The 22,161-nt window shown below is 48.0% G+C and overlaps 1 protein-coding gene across 1 annotated transcript; it reads left to right on the forward strand.

Moving 5' to 3' along the window:
* Positions 1–1,155: 1,155 nt before the first annotated feature.
* LOC127294781 (probable peptide/nitrate transporter At3g43790) lies at positions 1,156–8,461 on the forward strand. The gene is made up of 17 exons (XM_051324673.2): positions 1,156–1,393; positions 2,848–2,888; positions 3,780–3,840; positions 3,976–4,078; positions 4,157–4,259; positions 4,365–4,418; positions 4,519–4,581; positions 4,655–4,704; positions 4,785–4,860; positions 5,858–6,034; positions 6,156–6,243; positions 6,505–6,590; positions 6,671–6,778; positions 7,177–7,221; positions 7,300–7,388; positions 7,909–7,952; positions 8,117–8,461. Exons 1-17 carry the CDS (start codon positions 1,201–1,203, stop codon positions 8,218–8,220), a joined length of 1,485 nt encoding a protein of 494 aa, XP_051180633.1. The 5' UTR covers positions 1,156–1,200; the 3' UTR covers positions 8,221–8,461.
* Positions 8,462–22,161: the final 13,700 nt, after the last annotated feature.

Genomic DNA, 22,161 nt, shown 5'->3' on the forward strand with positions numbered 1-22,161 from the left:
CTGTCCTCGTAGCGTCAGGCACCGCCGCTAGGTGCTGAAGAAGAGTTAGGATTACCATTTTATACACAACCTCTACATCAAAATGATATACACAACTATTTTATTTAGACTATTTAACACAGCTTTACAAAGAAAATACAAAGATCAAACCGAAGCCGTCTCACTAATGGTAGATGTCACAACACGTACAAAGTTGACGAAGGGGTGACCATGTCGGGGCCTTGTGCTGGGACCTCATACCTAGGCACATCATTTTAAAAACTGGAGACCTTACCAAAACGCCTAATAGTGAGTCGGGAACACAAAACAGTCCAGCAAACTATGAACACACACCTGTGCACACACTCGATAAGTCGTCAACCTATCTTCAGGAAGGATCAAGGCATTGACCTTGCCAGGTTGTCGTCAATGCTGGCATGGCGCTAGACAGCGCCACTGTCCTACGTGCATCCATCGTCACAAGCCCGCCATCAAGACCCCTCTGCTCCATGTTGCTGAGACCCGCCGTGGTCGACACGGTAGATGAAACATCGCTCCACCAGCAGACCCCTCAATTAATACGTCACGCGTGTTCCAAAACGATGTCCCCTAGAGGGTGAGCGGCACCAAAATGTCGCCATCGTCCTATCTAGAAGACCCAGATCTAATGTTTCCCCAGAAGGTGAGCGACACCTTCAACAATGCAACAACGCCCGAGGACGTCGTCATTGTCAACTCCGACTCATTGAGGCGAGAGGTGTCCCCGCAGCCGCCGCCATGGCAGGCATTGCCCAGCCGCGTCTTGGCGGCGACGGGAGGTTTTTTAGGATTCCCTGGTCCGCCCTCTGGAGCGAACGAGAGGAACAAGACTGCACCAGGTTGTCCTGCTACAAACTTACTGCGAGGACGATTAAATTTTTGCTGGAGTATGTCATTTTCTTGAAAGTACGTGTGTCGTCTTTTCCTTCCATCATGTAAGTCAGAGATCGTTCAACTTCAGTATATTCATGTGTCAGCCCGAAATCGACAGCCCGGTGAGAGCATATCCCATTCCCATCTCACTAAAGCGGCAAGCTTTTTGCTGCCCACGGCGACAGAGACGCATTGCATTGCATGAATGGCCTTCTCACTAGCTATATAACATCAGAAACGTGATGTAGCTAGATTTGTGTGAGCCAGCTAGCTACTAGCTTAGTGCTTGATTAACTAGTCAGGAACCAAATGGACAGCACTACCAGGAGCCGGACGTTCCCAGACAACGATGAGGCGAATGCGACTCCACCGCCGCCAGAGGAGGCGGCGCCGGTGTACTACGAGGGTTGCCCCGGCTGCGCCATGGAACGCAAGGTAGAGAACAGCACGGGGATCCCTTACAAGGAGTTCGTCTTCGTCGGAGTCACCAGCCTTGCCTCCGGTACGTATATGCGCACACCACCACCATCCACCAGTGCACTATCAATGACAGAAGCACTACTCGATCGTGTATACACTTCCCTGGACCGTTTATGTTTGGTATGCTTGATGCGGGGGTGTGGTTTATGAACCGTCTAAGAACTAGAATGGGATACGTTTTTTTTTTTTACTTTTAAGAGTGAATTTCACTTTTTACCTTATCTACTGTAGAAAAAAGTTAGTCTAGATTTACCCTTCCAGAAACTTCGAAACTTCTTTTCTCATGCATGTCCGTTTGGGTTATTCCTTTGGAAGATGTAGCATAGCATATTTAAATTGCTCAAAACAAGGATACACAGTTACTCTATTCATATGTGGTTTATGTGTTATAAAGCACAAGTATAAGTAAGCGTTTATTCACTCATCTTATGTCATGTGCGTCTCATTGAGGTAGATTTTTTGTGTGTGTGTGAGGAAACGTTCATCAGTTGTGTGTATCACTAAGGTATTATATTTCCTCCACCCCGAAAAAGATATTGTAGATTTATCTAAGTTTGGATGCATTCGGACATTTTTTTTAGTGTATAGATATATCTAAATTTAGATAAATCTGAGATATCATGTTCGGACGGAGAGAGTATTATTTTAGCGAGCTTATATTTTTTTGTAGGAGGCCTAATGTCACGGGTGCGTCTAAGTTGTACTTGTTGTTTCTCATAAGAAAAAGATTTCATCCTAATTAATCATCTATGATATTCCCTCCATCTAAAATCAAAGTCTTTCTAGAAATATCCAAATTTAGCCAAATCTACAACATCCCTTTCTTAACAGATAGAGTATTTAATTTTTTAAGTGCCTTTTAGGCCGTAATGATTTTAAGTAGACATCACTTGGTGGGGGTGGACGATATAAAATGTATTGCTAGCTAATAAACCCAGGTTGAGTAAAGAATATACACATGCTGCACAATCTAGCTAGCACGGAAGAAAATACAGCCATATATCTATCTCTGCCTTATATGCATCTGCTGGTATGCACCAGAAATATGTGGATTCTTCGATTAGTTTCATGCATTTATTAGCTACTAGGTACTAGTATTACCTTTGAAAATAAGTGACCCAATTTTTTTATAGATATGGATGTATCAACCCACTGAAATACAAGTCGCTTATTTTGGAAGGATATCATATTAGGTCAAGGCCTGCAATATTTATATAACTGCAAATGTTACTACGCACATGTAGCTACCTCGATCGCTAACCCCTAGCACTACAAGACACGAAAATATGCTTGTAGATCATAAACCACCAACAATATATACAAAAAGGTAATCATAAATTTGTAGCTAGGATCCGAATTATGAAGTTCATATTATTATATAACTAAGCATGTTTCGGAGGGATGAATTAAATAATGATATTTACATTTTTCTGATAGGCTGGCTAACTATGTTTCTGACAATAATTTTCGTTGCAGCTTTACCAATATCGTCGCTGTTCCCCTTCTTGTATTTCATGGTATGCAACTCACCTTATTTCATTACCATATCTTCTTCCGACGAAGCAATACCATTAGATGAGTTCTCGCAATTTGGAACGTGGAACCTGTTACTTCACATGACATTAGTGTACCCCCATATTAAAACAAGCTATACTGAAAATTCAAACAAACATGCACCACCAAGATTACATACATAGACTCATGTATAGTTTCATGGTAGTCGCAAAAGTTGAAATACTAAATTCTCTTTGATCCTACGGAGCGGGTTTGGTGAGCTACTTGTAAACAAAAAAAAACTCTCTTTGATCTTTCCCATGAAACTCATGTCACCAGTCTTCAACAAGAGGCGTTAGCCCTCATTATATATACATGTTTGACCTTTTTTAATAAAAATAGGATGGTTGGATAGAAGTTGTACCATTAAATCTTCCATGGATAATAGTTTACAAATATAAACATGAGAATAGATTTGGTAGTTTTGTGTAAAATTTTATCATATATTTTACACCAAAAATTATGGTCAAAATTGAGTATTACAGATCAATCAAAGTAACAACGCCTTTATTTTGGAAAAGGATGAGATGGTGTTTATTAAAATGAATGGAGCAATAAAATTATTATAGATAATTTTTTTGATCATAATGGTCATCGATCAGATCACTCTCAGTACGCGCTCCAGGATACTTCATGGGGATCATTCTTTCCTGATGAAACAAAGAATGTGACTAACTAGGACCTCTGGTAGCTTTTCTTAGACAAAAAGTTAGATAGCCCTGCGGAGGCTAGGCCGCGAAAGATGAGTGGGCAGCTTAGATTATTGCACTGCTAGCTCGCTGTCTTTTTTTGTGAAACATTGCTAACTTCATATGCTCCATATGCAAACTCAGTTTGACCGTTCTTGACAACAGATACAAGATATGCATGTGGCGAAAAACGAACAAGACATTGGAGTGTATGCTGGTCTTCTTGGTAAGAAAGTTGTGACTCCTTAAGTTAGTGAAATGCATTAAACTCCAATTAATATAATTCAAGGAGTTTTTTATTTAGGAAAATACACTCACCAAGGTTTAAATAGGGCATGCTGATGTATATGTGTATGTACAGGGGCATCATACATGGCCGGTAGATTTGCTGGGTCCCTGTTTTGGGGTGTGGTGGCAGATCGAGTGGGCAGAAAACCTATCATTGCATTTTCCCTCTTCACAGTGTGAGCAAATTTTCTTGTTGTCTTAAAGTATACTCACTTTTCCGTGGCAACATTGTAATCTTAATAATCCTGTTTTAGGGTCATCCTTAACACTCTGTTTGGACTAAGTGTGAATTATTGGATGGCGCTTACCACAAGATTACTTCTTGGTTCTCTAAATGGCATGCTTGCCCCAATGAAGGTATTCAAGTAGTAGTATTCATAGTAAAGCATTAATTATGTTGTAGTAACTAGTAATTTCGTTGACGGAATAAAATATGGGCATATTGGTTCCTGACTTTTGCAGGCCTACTGTGTCGAAGTTTGTCGACCTGAACATCATGCGCTGGGATTATCAGTTGTAAGTGTATATAATTTGTCACACTGACATTACTATTTATCAGTATGTTCATTTACTACTCCTATATCGTACTCAAGCTGACCTCATTAATTGAATATAGCTAAGCAGTGCCTGGGGCATAGGTCTTGTAATCGGTCCATCCATTGGAGGCTACCTTGCACAGGTTTGTTCAGAAATATCCATTTCAAATATAAAAAAATACTAATTAACAATTTGTTTCCTATTTTTCTTGTCAGCCTGCAAAGCATTACCCAAAACTATTTTCCGAGAATTCAATTTTTGGGAGGTAAACTTGCCGCATACTCTTTGTACTGAAACTCATTGAGTTAACTTCATGATATTAACCTATTAAATTATGTTTTTCAGGTTTCCATATTTCTTGCCATGCCTTTGTATTTCATTGGTTGCGCTCGCTGCTCTAATAAGTTGCATATGGCTACCGGTATGTAATATTTCACACTGATACTAAGCCTATGATTTTCCTTCAGTAATATATTGATATAATTAAAAGGATAATTTATCCTTTTGCTCCCTTAACTTTGGAGACATGTCTATTATGCTTCTGTAAGTTCAGGTTTGCCACTATTGACTGTTACATAGTTATCATTATTGCCATCTAGATCTTAGACAAGAACATTAGAGCTATATGTTAATCCCATTAACTACTCATGATAAAGTTGCAATTCACTCAAGTAAAATTTGAAAGTTACAAAGTTTAAGCTTAATAGGAGGGGCCAAGAGGAAATTTAGTTAATACATATGAATTGGTTTCCTACACTCTCAAGCCTGTTATTTATGTTTATAAAAAGTACAAAGGAATATAAATCATATGAGAAGAATAAATTCATAAGTTATAGAAGTTGTATAGCTTATAGCCACTGCTATCTAAACGATTTGCTTTCTTATATAGACATAGAAAAATACATTTTTTTATTGTTTAACCCCTAAACTTAAATCGCCCTATTGAGCATTGAACATCGAAAACGGTATAACCTTGAAAGTTGAATAAGTTTAATTTTCCACGAAGATCATATCCAATATAGGTTTGAGATAACTTAATCGACACTCTCTGACAATTGGCAGCACTTACATGTCAAGACCTTCACATGTCATCAACATGATGTAAAATAATTAAAAATATTCAGAGAGAACAATAAGTTCTTCATGTGAAAAGGTTGTGCTAGTTGGTGGCTATGTATCATTCCATGCTATGTCGAGACCACCTAGGACTGGACTAGAGTTAAAGTAATGAACCCAATAGTCTAGCGTTCGAAACAACCTGATTCATAGTTTAAGGTGAACATCCAAATTGTTAGGTCAACATGCACAATGGTTTGGGGTTGAACCTAGACTCTTTTTCTTGAAATATTATTACCGAGAACTAAGTTTTAACAAGTGACTGAAAAGATACCAAATTATGTCTTCATATTGGTTACCAGGAGACACTGCATATGCATAAAAACTTAGAAGTGGAAGTAGAAATGGTTGGTGATACAAGACTGGCACCTCGTAGAGAAGCTCCACATCCTGAGAAGAGTCTATATAAGAATCGGCCATTGATGTCTTCTATAGCAGCATATTGTGTTTTCACCCTGCATGATACTGCATACAGTGAGGTAACTATTACATTTTTGTATGTGTTCCTCTTTCAACATAGAAATGAATAAATATAATACAAAGTATGTTGAAATTATATTTGCATCCAAATGAATATTTTGTTACCCCTTTTTGTATCAGATATTTTCATTGTGGACAGTAAGTGACAAAAAGTATGGTGGGCTAGGATTTTCATCTAAAGACGTTGGCCAAGTTCTCGCGGTTTCAGGTATATATAACACTATTAGTGACTCTCGTGGTTCCTTGAAAATTATTATGATCCTTTTAATTTATGGAGTAGAGTTGAACCATAATATAATACACATACCCCATTCTCAAGATTGCATGGGATGTATTCAACACTTTTGCATAGGGTTTTATATGATATAATAATAACAACTTCACATTTTTGTAGAACATTTTATTTTTTGGATATGTGCATGTGTCACTTCATGGGGTCGTTTTTTGCATTAACTTATATCAATTTCAGGTGCCGGTCTTCTTGTGTATCAACTATTCATTTTTCGACATGTTCATAATTTATTGGGATCTGTCAATTCATTGCGTATTGCATCCGTGAGTAACCGAACCATCTAAAAAAAATCAAATTTTCATTATTAGTATCTATTTGTAATACTTTTGTGTGTCTATTTCAGGCTCTATCCATACCAATTCTGGCTTGCTACCCGTTCATGACAAACCTATCAGGGACTAAACTTGGGCTAGCTATATATTTTGCAGCCATTGCAAAGGGTGCTCTTGCTGTAAGTGACAACACGTCATCTCCCCATTCCAAATTGCAAAATACTTTACAAGAAAAAAAACCATTATGCCCAATGGATCTTGACCAACGGAATTATATGAAATGTGAAGATCCCACAAGATATCATAGTCCTAGGAGTTTAATTAAACTACGTTCCAACCTTATATTTTTTGTTTTTTTTGAGCAGTTGCATTATGCCCGATTTTATTTGGTTGTGTGATATGTTCTTTCTCAATTATGATTCTATATGTACTAAAATACCACATCTATATTGATCCTTTACTATTTGCTTCAAACTCCAGAACAAAACATGAAAACAAAACCAAAATGGAAGTCATTTTCTGAGTTCTATATAATCATAGCAACTTCTCTTACGTTTTGTTTACACAATTTGATCAGATGACTATCTTAACGGGGAATGCTATTCTACAAAATAATGCAGTGGCAAGTATCCAGTGAATTTATTAAAATTTTCTATCCATACTTATAAAGCAAGCTAATTTAGTTTACTTGAAACAACAGTCACAAAATCAAAGAGGTGCTGCAAATGGATTATCCGCGACTGGACAGTCCCTCTTCAAGACTATTGCTCCAGTAGGAGCAGGTGTTCTGTGAGTACCCATGTGAACCATTCAATCTTTAACAAATCAATTTCATAATTTATACTTTTTATAATTGTGAAGCCTATCGGGTATCGATTGGAGAATTTGTAGAGGATAAGTTCTTACCATATTTGGTACACAAGTTTTTCTAACATATTGAAAAACATGGGTATTTAATAACTTGATACGAGGATGCTAAAGCCAACCATTGAAAATGTGGTTGTAGTGCCGAGTGGTGCCTTTATCTCATTTTTTGTCTCGAAAGTTTTTTCTATTTTTACTGTCCATTTTTTTATTTATTTAAGGATGTTCCTTTTTTTCTTTCGGTTGTGTTGTTGTACTTTCCTTGGTGTTTCTACTTGTAATACACAATGTCACACATTTTATTGCATGTTAGAGAACAAAATGTTTAAAGCCATAGTTTTTGTCACTATGCATATCGGTATCATACCATGAATTGATATTTTATCACACTGCTTATGCATTTAGCCATCACTAACAAATATTATTTGGCATTTTTCTAATGTAGGTTCTCATGGGCCCAAAAGCGCCAAAATGCTACGTTCTTTCCAGGTACGTAATTGATTTATAAGTTGATTATTCCTTTCAATGTAAGTTTGTTGATAATTTGTGTTATGGTGCATCTATGTCCCTAAGGTGTGAAATATGCATGCAGTTGGTATATGTATGTGATATGTGCAAATAAAAAACTAACCTAATATATATTTCATTTGCAGGGGATCAAATCATATTTGTGATACTGAATTTAGTTGAACTACTTGGGCTTGTGTTGTCCTTCAAGCCATTCCTATCATTACCAAAGAAATATGATTTCAAGTAGCTCATGGACCCGAGAATAATGGTGGATGGGCAAATATGCAAGGATGTTTTAGCTTGCCAAATGCATATGAGTACCATACATGAGAAGTATGTAACAACAACAGTTACTACGTTCCTTCAAGATGTAGTTGCAAGCTAGAACTTTGTGTAATATACTCTCATAATCTATGTAAATTAGACCATGTTGTTCAGATGATTTCATTGGTACAAGATTAAATAAAATAAAAAGAACGTTGCCGTGACATGTTAAATATTAGTCTTTAAATCAATCAAATTGGACTAAGCCAGTATTGCAAATTCAGTTAGTAGATAGTACATGGGTACATTTAAACTTGAAACCACTGTCAGCTGAAATTTTTTACAGGCAGGTAAAAACTAGCAGGAACTTTATCTTCCTTCCTAGCCAACGGTAAAGCTGTACATAATCTTGGCGCCAAGACATGTAAATCCATCTGCTAGTAATAGTCTAGCTTAATCTGAAGCATACAGTACATACTTAACCAAAGTTCCAAATGTCTCTCAAAAAAGAAGAAAAGTTAACAGTTAATATAGAAAACAACGAAATCTTTGGGCAAGCTACTTATGTATAACCTGTGGAACCTCCTTATATCATTGCCTTTGCCTTATATCTTCGCCCTTACCCTTCAGTTACCTTTTTCTAACACTCATTACATTCCTCCCTTTTCTAAATATTTGGAACATAAACACCACATGCAGCTCTTCTTTGATCTTGGAGTTGTAGCAATTATGAAAAAACACGAACTTTACATATGATTACCTTATTAAACATCATATATGGAATAGAAATGGCAATTGCCACGCCTGTATGGATAGCTATAAGTAGTACTTTAGCAAATTAGATAACCGTTGTGCATGCTTGACTGGGTGTTGTATACACTTGGGTGGGAACACCAAGTTATTCGCCTTGTTGCCTCCTGACCGCTATTTCCAACCTCCACCCTTTAGTACTTTCCTGCATGACACACACTCTTACCGGTGGTTTCAAGTTTGAGAAATGTTGGGATATGTTGGAAGGATTGGTGAGCTAGTTTAATCTGAAAGGCTATTGCTCCGGTGTCTCCCCTCTCTAAACTTTGTTCTATTTAGACGGCTAGGAGATACCCCTTCGTAGGTTGACTTTTTTTTTTTTTGAATGACAACAGGTGAGCTGCTATTTCATTTCAATAGAGGGAAACAGGTACAGGAAGGGAAAGTCACAAAGTGTGACCCTCACAAAACAAACAAATACATTGAGTTAACCCGGATCGAAGAGTGCCCCGCCATACTGAACGACTAGAGGAATAGGCGCACCCGCCATCTTCCATGTGGCTGCTTCATCCTTTAGGCGGCGTACGAACTCGTCAAAGGACAACTCTTTCTTCTCGAAAATACGCCTGTTACGCTCTTTCCAAATTTCCCAGCAGATGAGGTTTGAGACAGGAAAAATGGTCTTCCGCTGAGACTTGGGTTGCGCGCCCACCATGACCCTGTACCATTGTTGTATAGATAGCTCTTTGCCCATCCAGTTAATGGGTTTTATGGCGTCCAGCCCCAGGGTCGCTGCCATGTGTGTCCAGACTTTGATGGAGAATGGGCACTCAGTGAAAAGGTGAGAAGCAGTTTCTAGATTCCTCCGGCACAAGGGGTAGAAGTAGTCGTTTTCCCATCCTCTTTGGAGTAGTTTGTCGGCCGTTAGGATCCGGTCCAGCATGACCGTCCAAACAAAGAATTTGCACCGGGCCGGCGCCCATCCTTTCCAAATTTGCTTCTTGAAGTCCGTTTGGACAGCTCCTAAGAAATGCAGTCTGTATGCTGATCTCGCAGAGTAGGTAGGCTTAGATCCAAACCGCCAAGTGATGTCATCTGGCTCAATGGATAGGTGAATTGACTCGATCAACAGAGCTAGGCTGAAAAGTTGAGGCAAGTGTTGTACGTCCAGATTGTGGCGCAAGTCTAGCAGCCATGTCTCATTTTCCAAAGCCTCCTTAACCGTCCTGTTTTTCCTAGTTGAAATTTTGTAAACTGCAGGAGCAACCTCAGCTGGTATTTGACCCATCAGCCATCTATCAGACCAGAATAAGGCCTTAGATCCATCACCCAAGGTGGTTTGTGTTGCTGCTACGAACAACGCTCTGTCCTTATTGGAAGCGGGTATCTTCATGTGCGCCCAGGGTTTGTTCGAATTTTTCCACTTCTGCCACATCCATCTCAACCTCAGCGCCGAGCCGAATGCCTTGATACAGTGTACCCCCAATCCTCCCAGATCCTTTGGCCTGCAAACCTGTTTCCAGCTTACGCGACATTTCCCACCGCTGCACGTTGTGTCTCCAGCCCACAACCAGGCCCTTCGTCGGCGATCGAACTCCTTTCGAACCCAAGCTGGCATATCGTTACTCGTCATTAAGTAGACCGGCAGGGAGGAAAGAACAGAGTTTAGCATCTCCAGTCTTCCGGCTTTGCTCATCATTCTTGCTTTCCATGTGGCCAGGTACTTGTCAACTTTGTCCAGAAGGGCTTGCCAGTCTGCCTTAGCTAGCTTCCAGACCGAGAGAGGCATGCCCAAGTACATGCAGGGAAAGTGTTTCACCGGAATGCCAATGGATTGTGCGAGAGCATCCGTGTCGATACCAGCGCAGCTGATAGGGGTTATAGAGCTCTTTGCCAAGTTGGTGAGCAGCCCAGTAGCACAGCCGAACCCAGAAAGTATATCACGCAACCCCTGAATATCTTGTATAGTAGGGTTGATGAAAAGCGCGACGTCGTCCGCATAGAGAGAGGCCCTGAAGGTGCATTTCGTTCCTCTAAGCTTAGATAGGATTCCTGAATCGGAAGCCAGATCGAGTAAGCGATGTAGTGGCTCCATGGCTAGGTCAAACAAGAAAGGTGAAAGGGAATCGCCTTGTCTAAGGCCTCTATGGTGCTCAATTGTGCGGCCCGGGGCTCCGTTGATGAGAACCCTGGAAGAAGCCGTTCTGAGGAGCAGTGCTATCCAGTTCCTCCATCTTACAGGGAATCCTCTTGCCTGGAGCATGTCCAGAATGTATGTCCAGGACACCGTGTCAAAGGCTTTAGCAATATCTAACTTGAGGAGCAAGGCGGGCGTCTTGGCCTGATGATAATGTTTGGCAAGATTCTGGACGTATAGGAAGTTGTCCTGAATACTTCTACCGCTGATAAAAGCACTCTGACATGGGGAGATCAGTTCGTTCATGCGTGGCTGCAGCCTGGCAGAGAGAATCTTGGAGACCAGCTTGGCAAAGACATGAATCAAGCTTATAGGCCTATAATGTGACATCATGTTGGGCGCCTCGTTCTTAGGAAGCAGGACATAGAAGGCGGTGTTGAGGCAGGTGAAGGAAGGATCATTGAGGTCATAGAACTTATTTAGAGCTCGAAGAAGATCGTCCTTCACCACATTCCAGGAGGTTTTGAAGAATCCCGCGGAAAACCCGTCCGGCCCAGGTGCCTTGTCAGAAGGCGTATCAAAAACCGCATTTTTAAGCTCTTCAAGTGAAAAAGGAGCGTCTAGCTCAGATAGGTCGGGAACTGGGAGCCCAAGTTGGGACCAGTTGAACCTCTGTGTGCAAGGCAAAGTCGTTCCAACAATATTGCTCATGTGCTCGAAAACGACCTCCTCCATTTCGACAGGAGAAGTGGCGATCCTGTCTTCTGTAGCCAGAGATTGGATTCTGTTTTTCTGCTTTCTATGGGCTGCCCTTGAGTGGAAGTACTTAGTGTTGGCGTCGCCAAGCCTAAGCCATTTAATTCTCGCCCTTTGCCTGGCTTTGATGCAATTAATAACTGCCAGCCCTACTTGCCTCGCCTTGAGGCATGAACGCAGCTCTCTCTCAGGCACCGATAAATGCCGATCTTCTTGCGCCGCATCAAGCCGAAGAATAATCTCCTGTCCCACCAACATTTGTTTCCTAATATCTCCAATGTAGTTCCTGGCCCAGCTTTTCAGGCATTTTGCCAGCCTTTTGAGTTTGTGGTCCAGCACAGCGAAGCTGTTAGTGAGGGGGCATTGTTCATTCCATGATTGTTGCACAACTTCTCTGTAACCTTGCATCAGTGGCCAGAAACTTTCGAAACGGAATCTGGGAGGGGTCTTGACGACAAAGTCTTGCACCAAGAGGAGAGGACAGTGGTCAGACATGGAGAATGCCTGCGGGAGCAGCTTAGCGGCTGGATGCATGTCGTCCCACTCGGAGTTGCAGAATGCTCTATCCAAGCGCACTAAAGTTGGGTCATCTTGTTCGTTGCTCCATGTGAAACGCCTCCCGACCATCTTGATCTCTCGCAGATAACTTGCATCCACTGCGGCTTTGAATTTCCGCATCCATCTTCTATTCACCCTTGGCTTGTTCTTGTCTGCATCGTGCAGGATGAGATTGAAGTCTCCAATAATTACCCAAGCCCTGACGATTTGAGCGTGGATGGCCACCAACTCATTAAGGAAGGCTAATTTCCGAGCATCATCCGATGGACCATAGAATGTTGTGAGATTCCAGACATGGCCAGAGTGGCGGTCCGTGAACAAGGCCGTGATTGAGAATTCACGAATGTCGACATTGGTTACATGGAATCTGTCCAAACACCAGAAAAGCAGTACGCCCCCTCTAGTTCCAGAAGCAGGGAGCTCAACAACGCCTTTGAGCGTTTGCCCGACAATATCAGTTGCAACCTCGCTTGTTAAAGCACCAAGTTTAGACTCCTGCACACATAAGATGGAGCATCTGGCTGTGGACACAAGATTCCTTACTACTGTACGCCTTGCGCGATCATTAAGCCCCCTCACGTTCCAGCTAAGCAATTTTAGTTGTGCTAACATAGGGACTGTTACGACAAGAGCAGATTACAAGCCGGCGCAGCCGGTGTAGACACACACATCCGTTTGGAAGAACAACACACACAAGCTGATGGAGCGCGCGCCGGCTACAGGTATGGGCGTTGCCCCAGATCAGCCAAACTACAGACACATGACGAGTTGTCGCCACGGCCCGCCCAAGCAAACTACCGGTAAAGGCAAGGACAACCAAAGACGACGCAGCTAGCGGATAAGTTGTACGATACATGGAAACTTGTTCGACATCATGAAGAGCGCCTACACAGCCGTAGGTGTCTCCCTCAGCATCTCGTGCATGTCCTGGTCGGGAAGAACAAAGGCAGGCCTTGTTGCCACCTCAGCAAGAGCCGCCAGCCCCTGAATGTTCCCTTGGGTCAAGGGGTACTTGAACGCGTGCAGGTACTGAGTCTGAATGTCGTCGTTGAACTCCTCCTCACGCTGAATCAAACCCAGCTGCTTACAAGCAGAAGCCTGTGCCCGTCGCGAGGCGAGCATCGTAGAGGACTTGGTCGACGACCGTTCGCTTCTACGGACAGCAGTGTCCATGCAAAGAATGTTCTTCGGTGTGACACACTTCTTTTTGGGCCTGCTGTTGGTTGGGAAGCCCAACAAGGATGGGGAGAGGAGGCCCAGGAATTTGCTCATGAGAGATGTCTTTGGGTCGACATTTAGCTTCGCGACACCTTCAGTCAGTTCTTCCATCAGGCCCGGCCCACACAGCTTGGCGTCTCGGAGCGCACGGAGCGCGTTTGACTTGAGCGTGACCTCCCGCAGCAGATCATCATCGATGCCTTCAGAGGACGAGGATGAGGTCCTGGGTGCTGCCCTTGCTGGAGGTGTGGCAAAAATGTCCTGAAGTTGCCATCCTGGTGAATTTGGCTCGATTTCTTGCACAATCTTCTCCGGCGGGGCTGCACTCCACAGCTGATGCGTATCAGGGGCAGCAAGATCATGCTCAATCGCCCCAGGTCCAAAGACGATCTCCCTCTTAGATGGACGGGCCCGAAGATCAGAGCCAAGGCCTATCCCAGGGGCTGGTTCGTCAACCCAGCACGCCTGCCATTGACCCGAGGCCATCTGGGAGGGCACAAAGTCCCCCAAACGCTCGGTGAAGAAGCCTGCCCACTGCTCCGTGTTGAGGCGCTCCGGCGTGCCATGCAGCGGTGATCGCAGGTGTGGCGGCGACGAGGATTGGCTGAAAGGCTGCTCGAGGCCGTCGGCCTGGACAATGTTGGCGGACCAGCAGTCCTTGAAGCCCAGTGCTGCCGAGAAGGGTGCCGCGCCTTCCCTAAGCTCCTCCCATGGGATCAACGGCGATGGAGGAGCAGGAATGGTGGCGGCAAAGAAGGCGAGATTGCCAGGCTTGGGAAGCTTCCTTGCAAAACCCTCTCCGCGCTTGCGGCGCTGTCCTCGACGAATGGTGACGGCGGCCTGGGGCTTGGGAGGCAAGCCCATGCCAACGGACCAGGGGGTGGGGAAGGAGTGCTACCCCATGCCGCAGGACCTTCCGCCGTGCGTGACCTACTCCTGCGGTGACGACACGGAGGGGATGGAGCCCGGACAGCTTCAATCTGCAACGCCGCCGCTTGGCCTGGCTCAGCACGCGGCGGAGACGAAGAGGGGGTCCTTCCCGACCCACGCAGCTCGACCGGCCCCGCACTCCTGGAGCGATGGCATCCAGAGTCGCCGCGCAGGCGCCGATCGGGGGAGCGGCTGGGCCTCCTGTCATGCCGATCCTGTCGCTGGTGATGCCGCTCTGCGTCCCACCTCGAGCTGTCGCTGAACTCGCCTCCATCGCTTCCCCGCCGCTCGCCACGGCGAGAAGCACCACGCCTGCCATCGCGGTCGCCATCTCTGTCATCGTCGCGACGATGGCTGTGGCTTGACGGGCCTAGCCTGTCGCGTGTGGGCCTCGTCCGAGGCCCTGGCTTGCCGTCTTCCACACCGAAGAACCAGTCTTTGCGGTAGACTTGCGGCCACAACACTCCCCGACGGCGGCGGCTCTCATCAATGGGAGTGTAGTCGATCACCTTGTCAAGGTGAATGAAGATCCTGAACAGCGGCCCGTCCCTCCCTTCTTCCACCGGCGTACCCTCGGGCAAGTCTTGGCGTCGCTCAGCCGGCCTGTCGAGGATGGAGTGCGGCTTCACCTTTGGAATCAAGTCAGGGTCCAAGCACCAAACCCATACGAACATCGCCGCCGTGTTGTCGCGGAGAAGCGAGCGACGCTCGACGCGGTCGAGCTGGCACGCGCCGCCGAGCACCGCCTTGACGGTGGGCTCATCGTCTCAGGCGTTGAGGGGGATGTTCTCCAGCGCGAGCCTGCAGTAGAACCGCCAGGTGTGCGGTCGACCACGCGCAGTTGGCGACCAGGTGGTGAGCGCCAGCGAGCCCCACCGCAGCAGCACGGTGCCAGCCTCAAGCGCCATGTCCCGCTGCCATGGCTGCGCAAACTTGTCGATGAAATCGTCGGGGAAGGAAGCAGAGACGTGGATGTCGTCCCAAGGCAGGTCAAGCCGCTCCTGCAGCGCTTTGGTGATGGAGCGGGTGCTGATGTTGGGTTTGGTGTCAGAGACGAGGATGGCGAGGTGTGTGCGTCGCATCTCTGTGGTTGCCACCTCCATCGCCGGAGTACTTAGCGAAGCGCTGTACACCTCCCCTGGCCTATTTGACGGGTGGCCGGGCTCAATCACCGACGGCGAGCGTCGGCGCGGGGACGGCATCCTCACGGTCGCACCGTTTGCTTGCGGCGCAAGAGGCGTGACCGGCGGCGGCGGCCGGCGGCGTAGAGGGCAGGCACGAGCGCGGTGACCCGGATCCTTGCACTCCAAATAGAGGAACTCGCCCTTGCAGTGACGAACGAAGTGGTGAGTGGACAAGCAGCGGAAACAAGCACCTTTGAAGAGGTCGATCTGGGCCTCCTCTCCCCTTCTTGAATTCCTCTGCCGCTGGTCAACATGCCTGGATCCCAAAGGGGAAAGCTTCAATTTGCGCCACCAATGTTTGGGGCGGACCTCCTGCCAAAAATCGCCCTTCGCTTGGACGCCGCGCCGGCTTAAATCCGGCAGGAACTCTTTGGGGGCAACAATTATGGAGCGAATCCGTGCCCCGCCAGGGCGAGCTTGACGAAGATCTCCCTGGGCTTCCAGGGAGGATAGGGTGCAGGGCCTATCACCAGGCATGAGCGGAGGAGGGGGCGGCAGATTGGCAGAGCACGCGGCTCTGCCCCGACCCAGCGCCGCAGCCGCCTCGAGGTGCGCAGCTGGCCTTGAAGGCTCGCCGGCCAGCCGCAGATCCGCAGAAGCCCTTGAAGACGACCCAGGCGCCAGGATCCGCACGCGCCGGTCCGCTGCTTCCGTTGACGCCGACGCCAAGATCTCGCGCGTGATGGAACTAAAGTGAAGATCCAGGCTAGCAGGACCCACGGCAGAGACCGGCAGAGGCGCCGACGGCCGGAGAAGGGGGGCCGCGGCGGGGATGGGGGTGGCCGCCCCGACCTGGAACGGACGAGGCGCGGGGGAGGGGGTGGCTGTCTCTCGTTCACTCATTGTAGCGCATATCTTTGCTCGCCCACTTTGGTCGACTTAACGTGTGTGTTTGGTTCATGGGCAAATATGTACGGGATGGGATGGGATAAAATATGTTTAATTAACGATTAATATAAAAGGATAAATAAACTATTAACACACCGGTTAATATGTAATTAACGGGTCATTTTCCCTTCGTGGTAGAGGCCGGACCTAGCGGAGCAGCCACCTACCCATGCCTAGCAAGGTCACTGCCCGCATGTATTTAGCCAGGCCGTTTCTGTCGACTGGGTGTGGCGTAGACGTAGCAAGCTCGCTGCTCGCCATGCCATGAAGGCCGCCGCCGCCAAGCTAGGGAGCCATGTTGAAAATCAAGCCCGCCGCTCACCGCGCCCTGGAGGTTGCTGATGCCGAGCTGGGGAGCCACGCGGAAAAACAAGCCCACCGCTCACCGCGACATGGTGGCCGTCGCCGAGCTGGGGAGCCAGACATACGACGGTGGTAGGTGTCGGAGTCGCGTCGACGGCCATGGATTCTCAGGTGGCTAGTGAGATTAGTCATGAAATTCACGGATCATATGGTCCCGTCTTTCTCAGAAATATTCAGTTTTTGGGATGAGATCATCCATATTTTCTGATCACGAACCAAACGCACGTTTACCCTCTTCAAGTTTGGTTGGAAGGGGGGGACACTGAAGCACGCCCCATTCTGAAAAGGGAAGGATCCCCGGTCTATGCATCAATTGATGCATGCAAATTTTTATTAGTTTACTACTTGTTCAAAAGTTCACAATTCATGGGTCATAGGGTGTCGATACATATACCAAACACCCAAAATCAGGTGCCAGCAGTGATCAAGCAATTCTATTAACAGGACGCCAGCCATATTGGTTGTACAGATCACGTACTACCAATTCTAGTCGGTTGCACCAAAAATCCATGACCGGTTGCAGATCATCCAGTTGTAGAAATGAAGTGCACCCTAACAGACTTCATTCAAAAGCATATTTACATACAGATAGTGCCTCACGGCAATGTCTACAATATGCTACTACTAATTATGCTCCTGTCACCAGAAGGAGTACTCCCTTTTTCCCCTGTGACAGGCAGCAGATCCTCCAGGAGCAAGATAAGCTCACCTAGAGGAGGATCAACAAAAGGCCCCTTGAACGGGTCTTCACCGGGTCAGGGGCTGGAGTGCGACGGCGACACGACGACCGTCGTGGTCCCAGATGCTCACCCAGAAGTTCCCCCCTGCTGCGGTAGCGGAGGCGCAGCCGAGACCCACGCAGGAGGGCGTTCTCGATGACATAGTGCCTCCAGCCGATGGTGAGGAGGAGGACGTCAGGGCCTTGGCGCTCGGCATTGACGCTCCAATACCGGCACCCACCAGTATGGTACAGGGCCACGCCGCAGGGCATCTCGCCGGCGCACTCCCTCGCGAAGAAGGCGGACAGCCTCAGCCGGTCGACCCAGTCGGAGGTATCCAAGACCACGAGAAGGTTGGCGAACTGGACAATGTGGGCCTCCTCGGGCTTCACGGAGGCCAAACGAGGCGAACGCGGAGGCGGGCTCGGCCTCGGTGACCGCTCCCCGTGCCTCTTCCGCGGTTTCTTGTCGCGGCTGCCTGGTGGACGGCCGCGATGGTGCTTAGCAGGCCCTCCGCTGCCGCTCGGCCCTACGGCCGCCGAGAGGGTCGCTCCCGCTGCGGTGGCGGTCGGCGGTTCTCTGGCGCGCGCAGCCACCCGTGGGCTTCTTGGTTTCCTCGCGACGGAGCCCTCCGCCGCGCCGGCCAACATCGACAATTTCGACGCCATGTATGATGAGGACTGGAGAAGATGAAGAATGGGGAGTGAAGAGGGAGGCGAACCCTCTTCCCTCCTTAAAAACCCGGACCGATGGGTCCGCCAGCGCTTCGATCGCCGCGCATTGATCACCGGGGAACGCCACGCGCCCCGAAATCCCTGCGCGCAACCGCAAGGTCACGTCTTGTTGTGCCGCGGTTTTTCAAATCAACGGTGGAGGATCTTCTGCCATTTGGTGTGCACGGTTCGGATGCAATCGAATGCTCCATCCGGCGGGCCCATGTGAAGAGACTTGTGCCAACAATTGTTGGCCACATGCCCTTTTGCGGCCATCAACGGCCGCAAAAAGGACACGTGCTCAGGGGCTACTGTGGGATCCCTGGCAACTAGGGTGCCATGGACCTATGGTTGCTGGTCCCATGGTAACCCCTCGGAAGCAATCACTCAGGGAGGCTACTCCTGAGTGAGGCTCTGCGAGGTGTAAAACCCTCTCAGAGACATCGAGCTGGAGCGGAAGAGGGCTCGGGGAGGAACTCCTTGTGGAGGTTCCCAAGCCATAGACTTCTCCAAGTGAGGAAGTCCCTTTGGGGACGATAATATCAACCAAGGAGCTTAGGATTCCTTCTCCACCAACCCTGCTGCAAGGATCGGTGGAGTGGGATCCCAGGCTACAAGACAAGCAAGGCTTGCGCCACAAACGTCATGGCTGAGATCAAAAGCTCCATCCCGAGGAGGCAAGATTCCATTTCTTCTTTGGTGATTAAAGCGGGCTCGACGAGGACTAGAAGACCAGGACCCTGCCCTTGCCACTTTAGTGCAAGGCTGGGTGGACAACACAGGCGGCCAGAGGAGGCATCATCTGCCATGGACCGACACTTTAGTCAACCTATGTCCATCTTGTAAAGGGCGGGGAGTTTCCCGCCCTCAGTGGGGAGATGTGGCAACCTTCCCCCTCAATATATTTGGGGGGGGGGAAGAGGACCAGCTCCTCGATCTATAAAAGACTAGCCTTGCTAGTATAGAGGGGACGATCCAGAGTGATCACAAACCCTAGACATTTGTATAGTTATGTTCTCCATTGTGACCTGAATACATCCACCAAAGTAGGACGTAGGGGTTTTACCTCTCCGAGGGCCCTGAACCTGGGTAACTGTTGTGTCTCTCTCTGTAGTGCCCGCCTTCTGCCCGCCTTCGGTAAGGCGACGACATGATCTTGAGTCCCCTGTGTTCGAACCTCTCGGGTTTGGTGATACCCGTGTTCCTTCGCGGACACGAATCTCTGGCAGGCGCGCTCCTGAGAAAGCATATGCCTCTTCCTATCACAGCCTTCGAATTGTTCCATGACATCCTCGTTGACTGGGAATGCTGCAGCGGCCTCTCGGTAAGCATGCTCCATGGAGTTCACCGCATCCTTCTCGTCGCAGCAGACAGTGATGATCTCACCATTCCAGCCTGGCATCTTGACGAGGTTGTAGGCATGGTGGGTGAACGCCATGAACTTGGCGAGGGCGGGGAAACCCAGAATGGGATTGTAGGGCAACCTGATGTGCGTGACGTCGAAGACGATGAGCTCTGTACGATAGTTGTTGTGGAAACCAAATGTGACAAGGAGTCACACTTGGCCAATGGGTACTGTGGATCCCGTAGTGACTCCCGAGAATGGCATCATGGGCTTCAGTCGATCATATGACAGCTGCATCTTCTTAAAAGTTTCCAGCGACAGAACACTCAGCCCGGCTCCTCCGTCAATCAAAGTCTTCGCGACAACAATGTTGTTGATGATGGGAGTGCACATGAGGGGAATGGCCCCTACTGTCCCAACGGACTTGGGGTGGTCCTCTGAGCTGAAAGAGATAGGAAACTGTGACCATTTGAGTTTGACAGGGTTCAAACCTGGGCGAGTGGCGGTGACCTCTCGGACGAGCTGCTTGAAGTGCCTCGCGGAGGTCGGAGGTCGGAGCCTGAGCCCCACCGAGGATGCAACAAATAGCTCCCCTCGGCTCCTTGTAGGCTCCAACACCATCCTCGGCATGGTCTCTCCCATCTCCGAGGCGTGGCTGGGCGGCATTCGCCTAGTTGTTGCCCCTGTTCCGGTCGTTGTTCCAGCTCCCGCCTCCACTACCCCCCCACGTCTGCCGCTGTGCCCATCAGAACGCTTCTCCTTCCTCTGACTGTCCCGCTATTTATAGATCTTCTGGATCTCGTAGCAGTTGTTGGTGGAGTGGCCAGATTTGCGGTGATAGGTACAGAATGGGCGCCCATCGGCTCATGCGCTCTATCCCTCCGCTCCACGCTGAAACTTTTTATGAGGCTTAGCAGCAAAGACCGCGACAGCCTTGCACTTGGCGTCTTTGGAGAAGCACTTCCCTTTGAAGGAGGGCGGTGTATTACGGGCCTCTTGTTGGTCCCGGATGAACAGCCACCCGCCTCCGCTTTGGCACATTTGTCGGCCACAGCAAAGAGCTCAGTTGTGGACTCAAGCTCATCATGCATGGCGAGCTTCTCCCTCATTCGCAGATCTGTGACACCTTCAGTGAAGGCGGAGATGATGTTGGCTTGAGAAATCATGGGTATCTTGTTCCTCACTTGACTGAAATGCTACATGAATTGATACAACGTTTTGCCTTTTCCCTGGCGAAGGTCATTGAGAGTGGAGTGGCGGTCCGCAGTAGGCTTGAAGGTTGACACAAAGTGCTGATAGGGATCCTCCCAAGAGGAGACAGACTCCTCTGGGAGGTTCATGAGCCAGGAGCAGGCGATGTCCTTTAGCGCCATAGGGAACCAATTGGCCAGAACCTTCTGGACTCCTCCAGCTGCCTCTATGCTCACTATGTACAGTTGTAGGAACTCCGTAGGGTCCCCGTGGCCGTCATAGCGAGCTGGGAGGTCTGGCCAAAACTTGGGCGGCCACGAGACGCGGTGGAGCTCCTTGGTGTAGGTGATGCAGGCCCCCTTGCAGACGGGCGTCCCAGCAGTGCGGTTGCCTTGACCCGCTACCGCAATCTCTCGGAGGACCCTTGCCTGGCACTCGTGCGGTCGTTCGGGCTGTCGCTCGAACCCAACACGAGCCTCCTCGGGTGTCCTCAGGATGATCTAGCAGCTGGGCTGGGCGACCTGCGGGGACGATGCCGCGCGCAAGGGTTCCCGCGGCACTTTCCGAGCGAGCGGCAGCGGATGAACGTTTCGAGCGTGCCGCCCTCCGCGCCCACTCACCATCTCGGTGATGCGTGTAGCCCAACCGTCCCACCCGGCCTCAGATGGTGGGTGGTTCATCAACTCGTGAGCCAGGAGGATCCAAGCCTCCTCCATAAGCTGCTCGGGGGCATTGGGTTCAGAGATGACGAAGTAGGTGAGACCTCATGTCGATGAAGGTTGAGGCTCCCCAGACGGGCGGAAGGACGAAACTCCCTCGTTGTTGGTTCATGGCTCCGGCTCATGCACCTCAAGGCACGACCCTCGGCCGGCTCGGGAGTGATAAGGGCTAAGCCCAAGGGTGTGCCCGATCTTCACGGATTTGGGTGGAATTCATGGGGGAGGTGGAAGAACGCGATGAACACGAAGAATGCGGAGGGGAATCGTGGGATACAAACTCACACACACAAAAATCGGTTTGTACTCGTTGGCCCGAACCACCAACTCGATAGAAGTTGCAGGAAAAGACCTTTCGGTAGAAGTCCCGCAAAAAGATCGACGAATCGAAATCCTATAGATCTAGAAGGGTGAAAAGACCAAATCGATAGAAGTGCAAGAAAAAGACCCAAGGGT

The sequence above is a fragment of the Lolium perenne genome, chromosome 4 (genome assembly GCF_019359855.2).
Source record: "Lolium perenne isolate Kyuss_39 chromosome 4, Kyuss_2.0, whole genome shotgun sequence".
Taxonomy (NCBI): domain Eukaryota; kingdom Viridiplantae; phylum Streptophyta; class Magnoliopsida; order Poales; family Poaceae; genus Lolium; species Lolium perenne.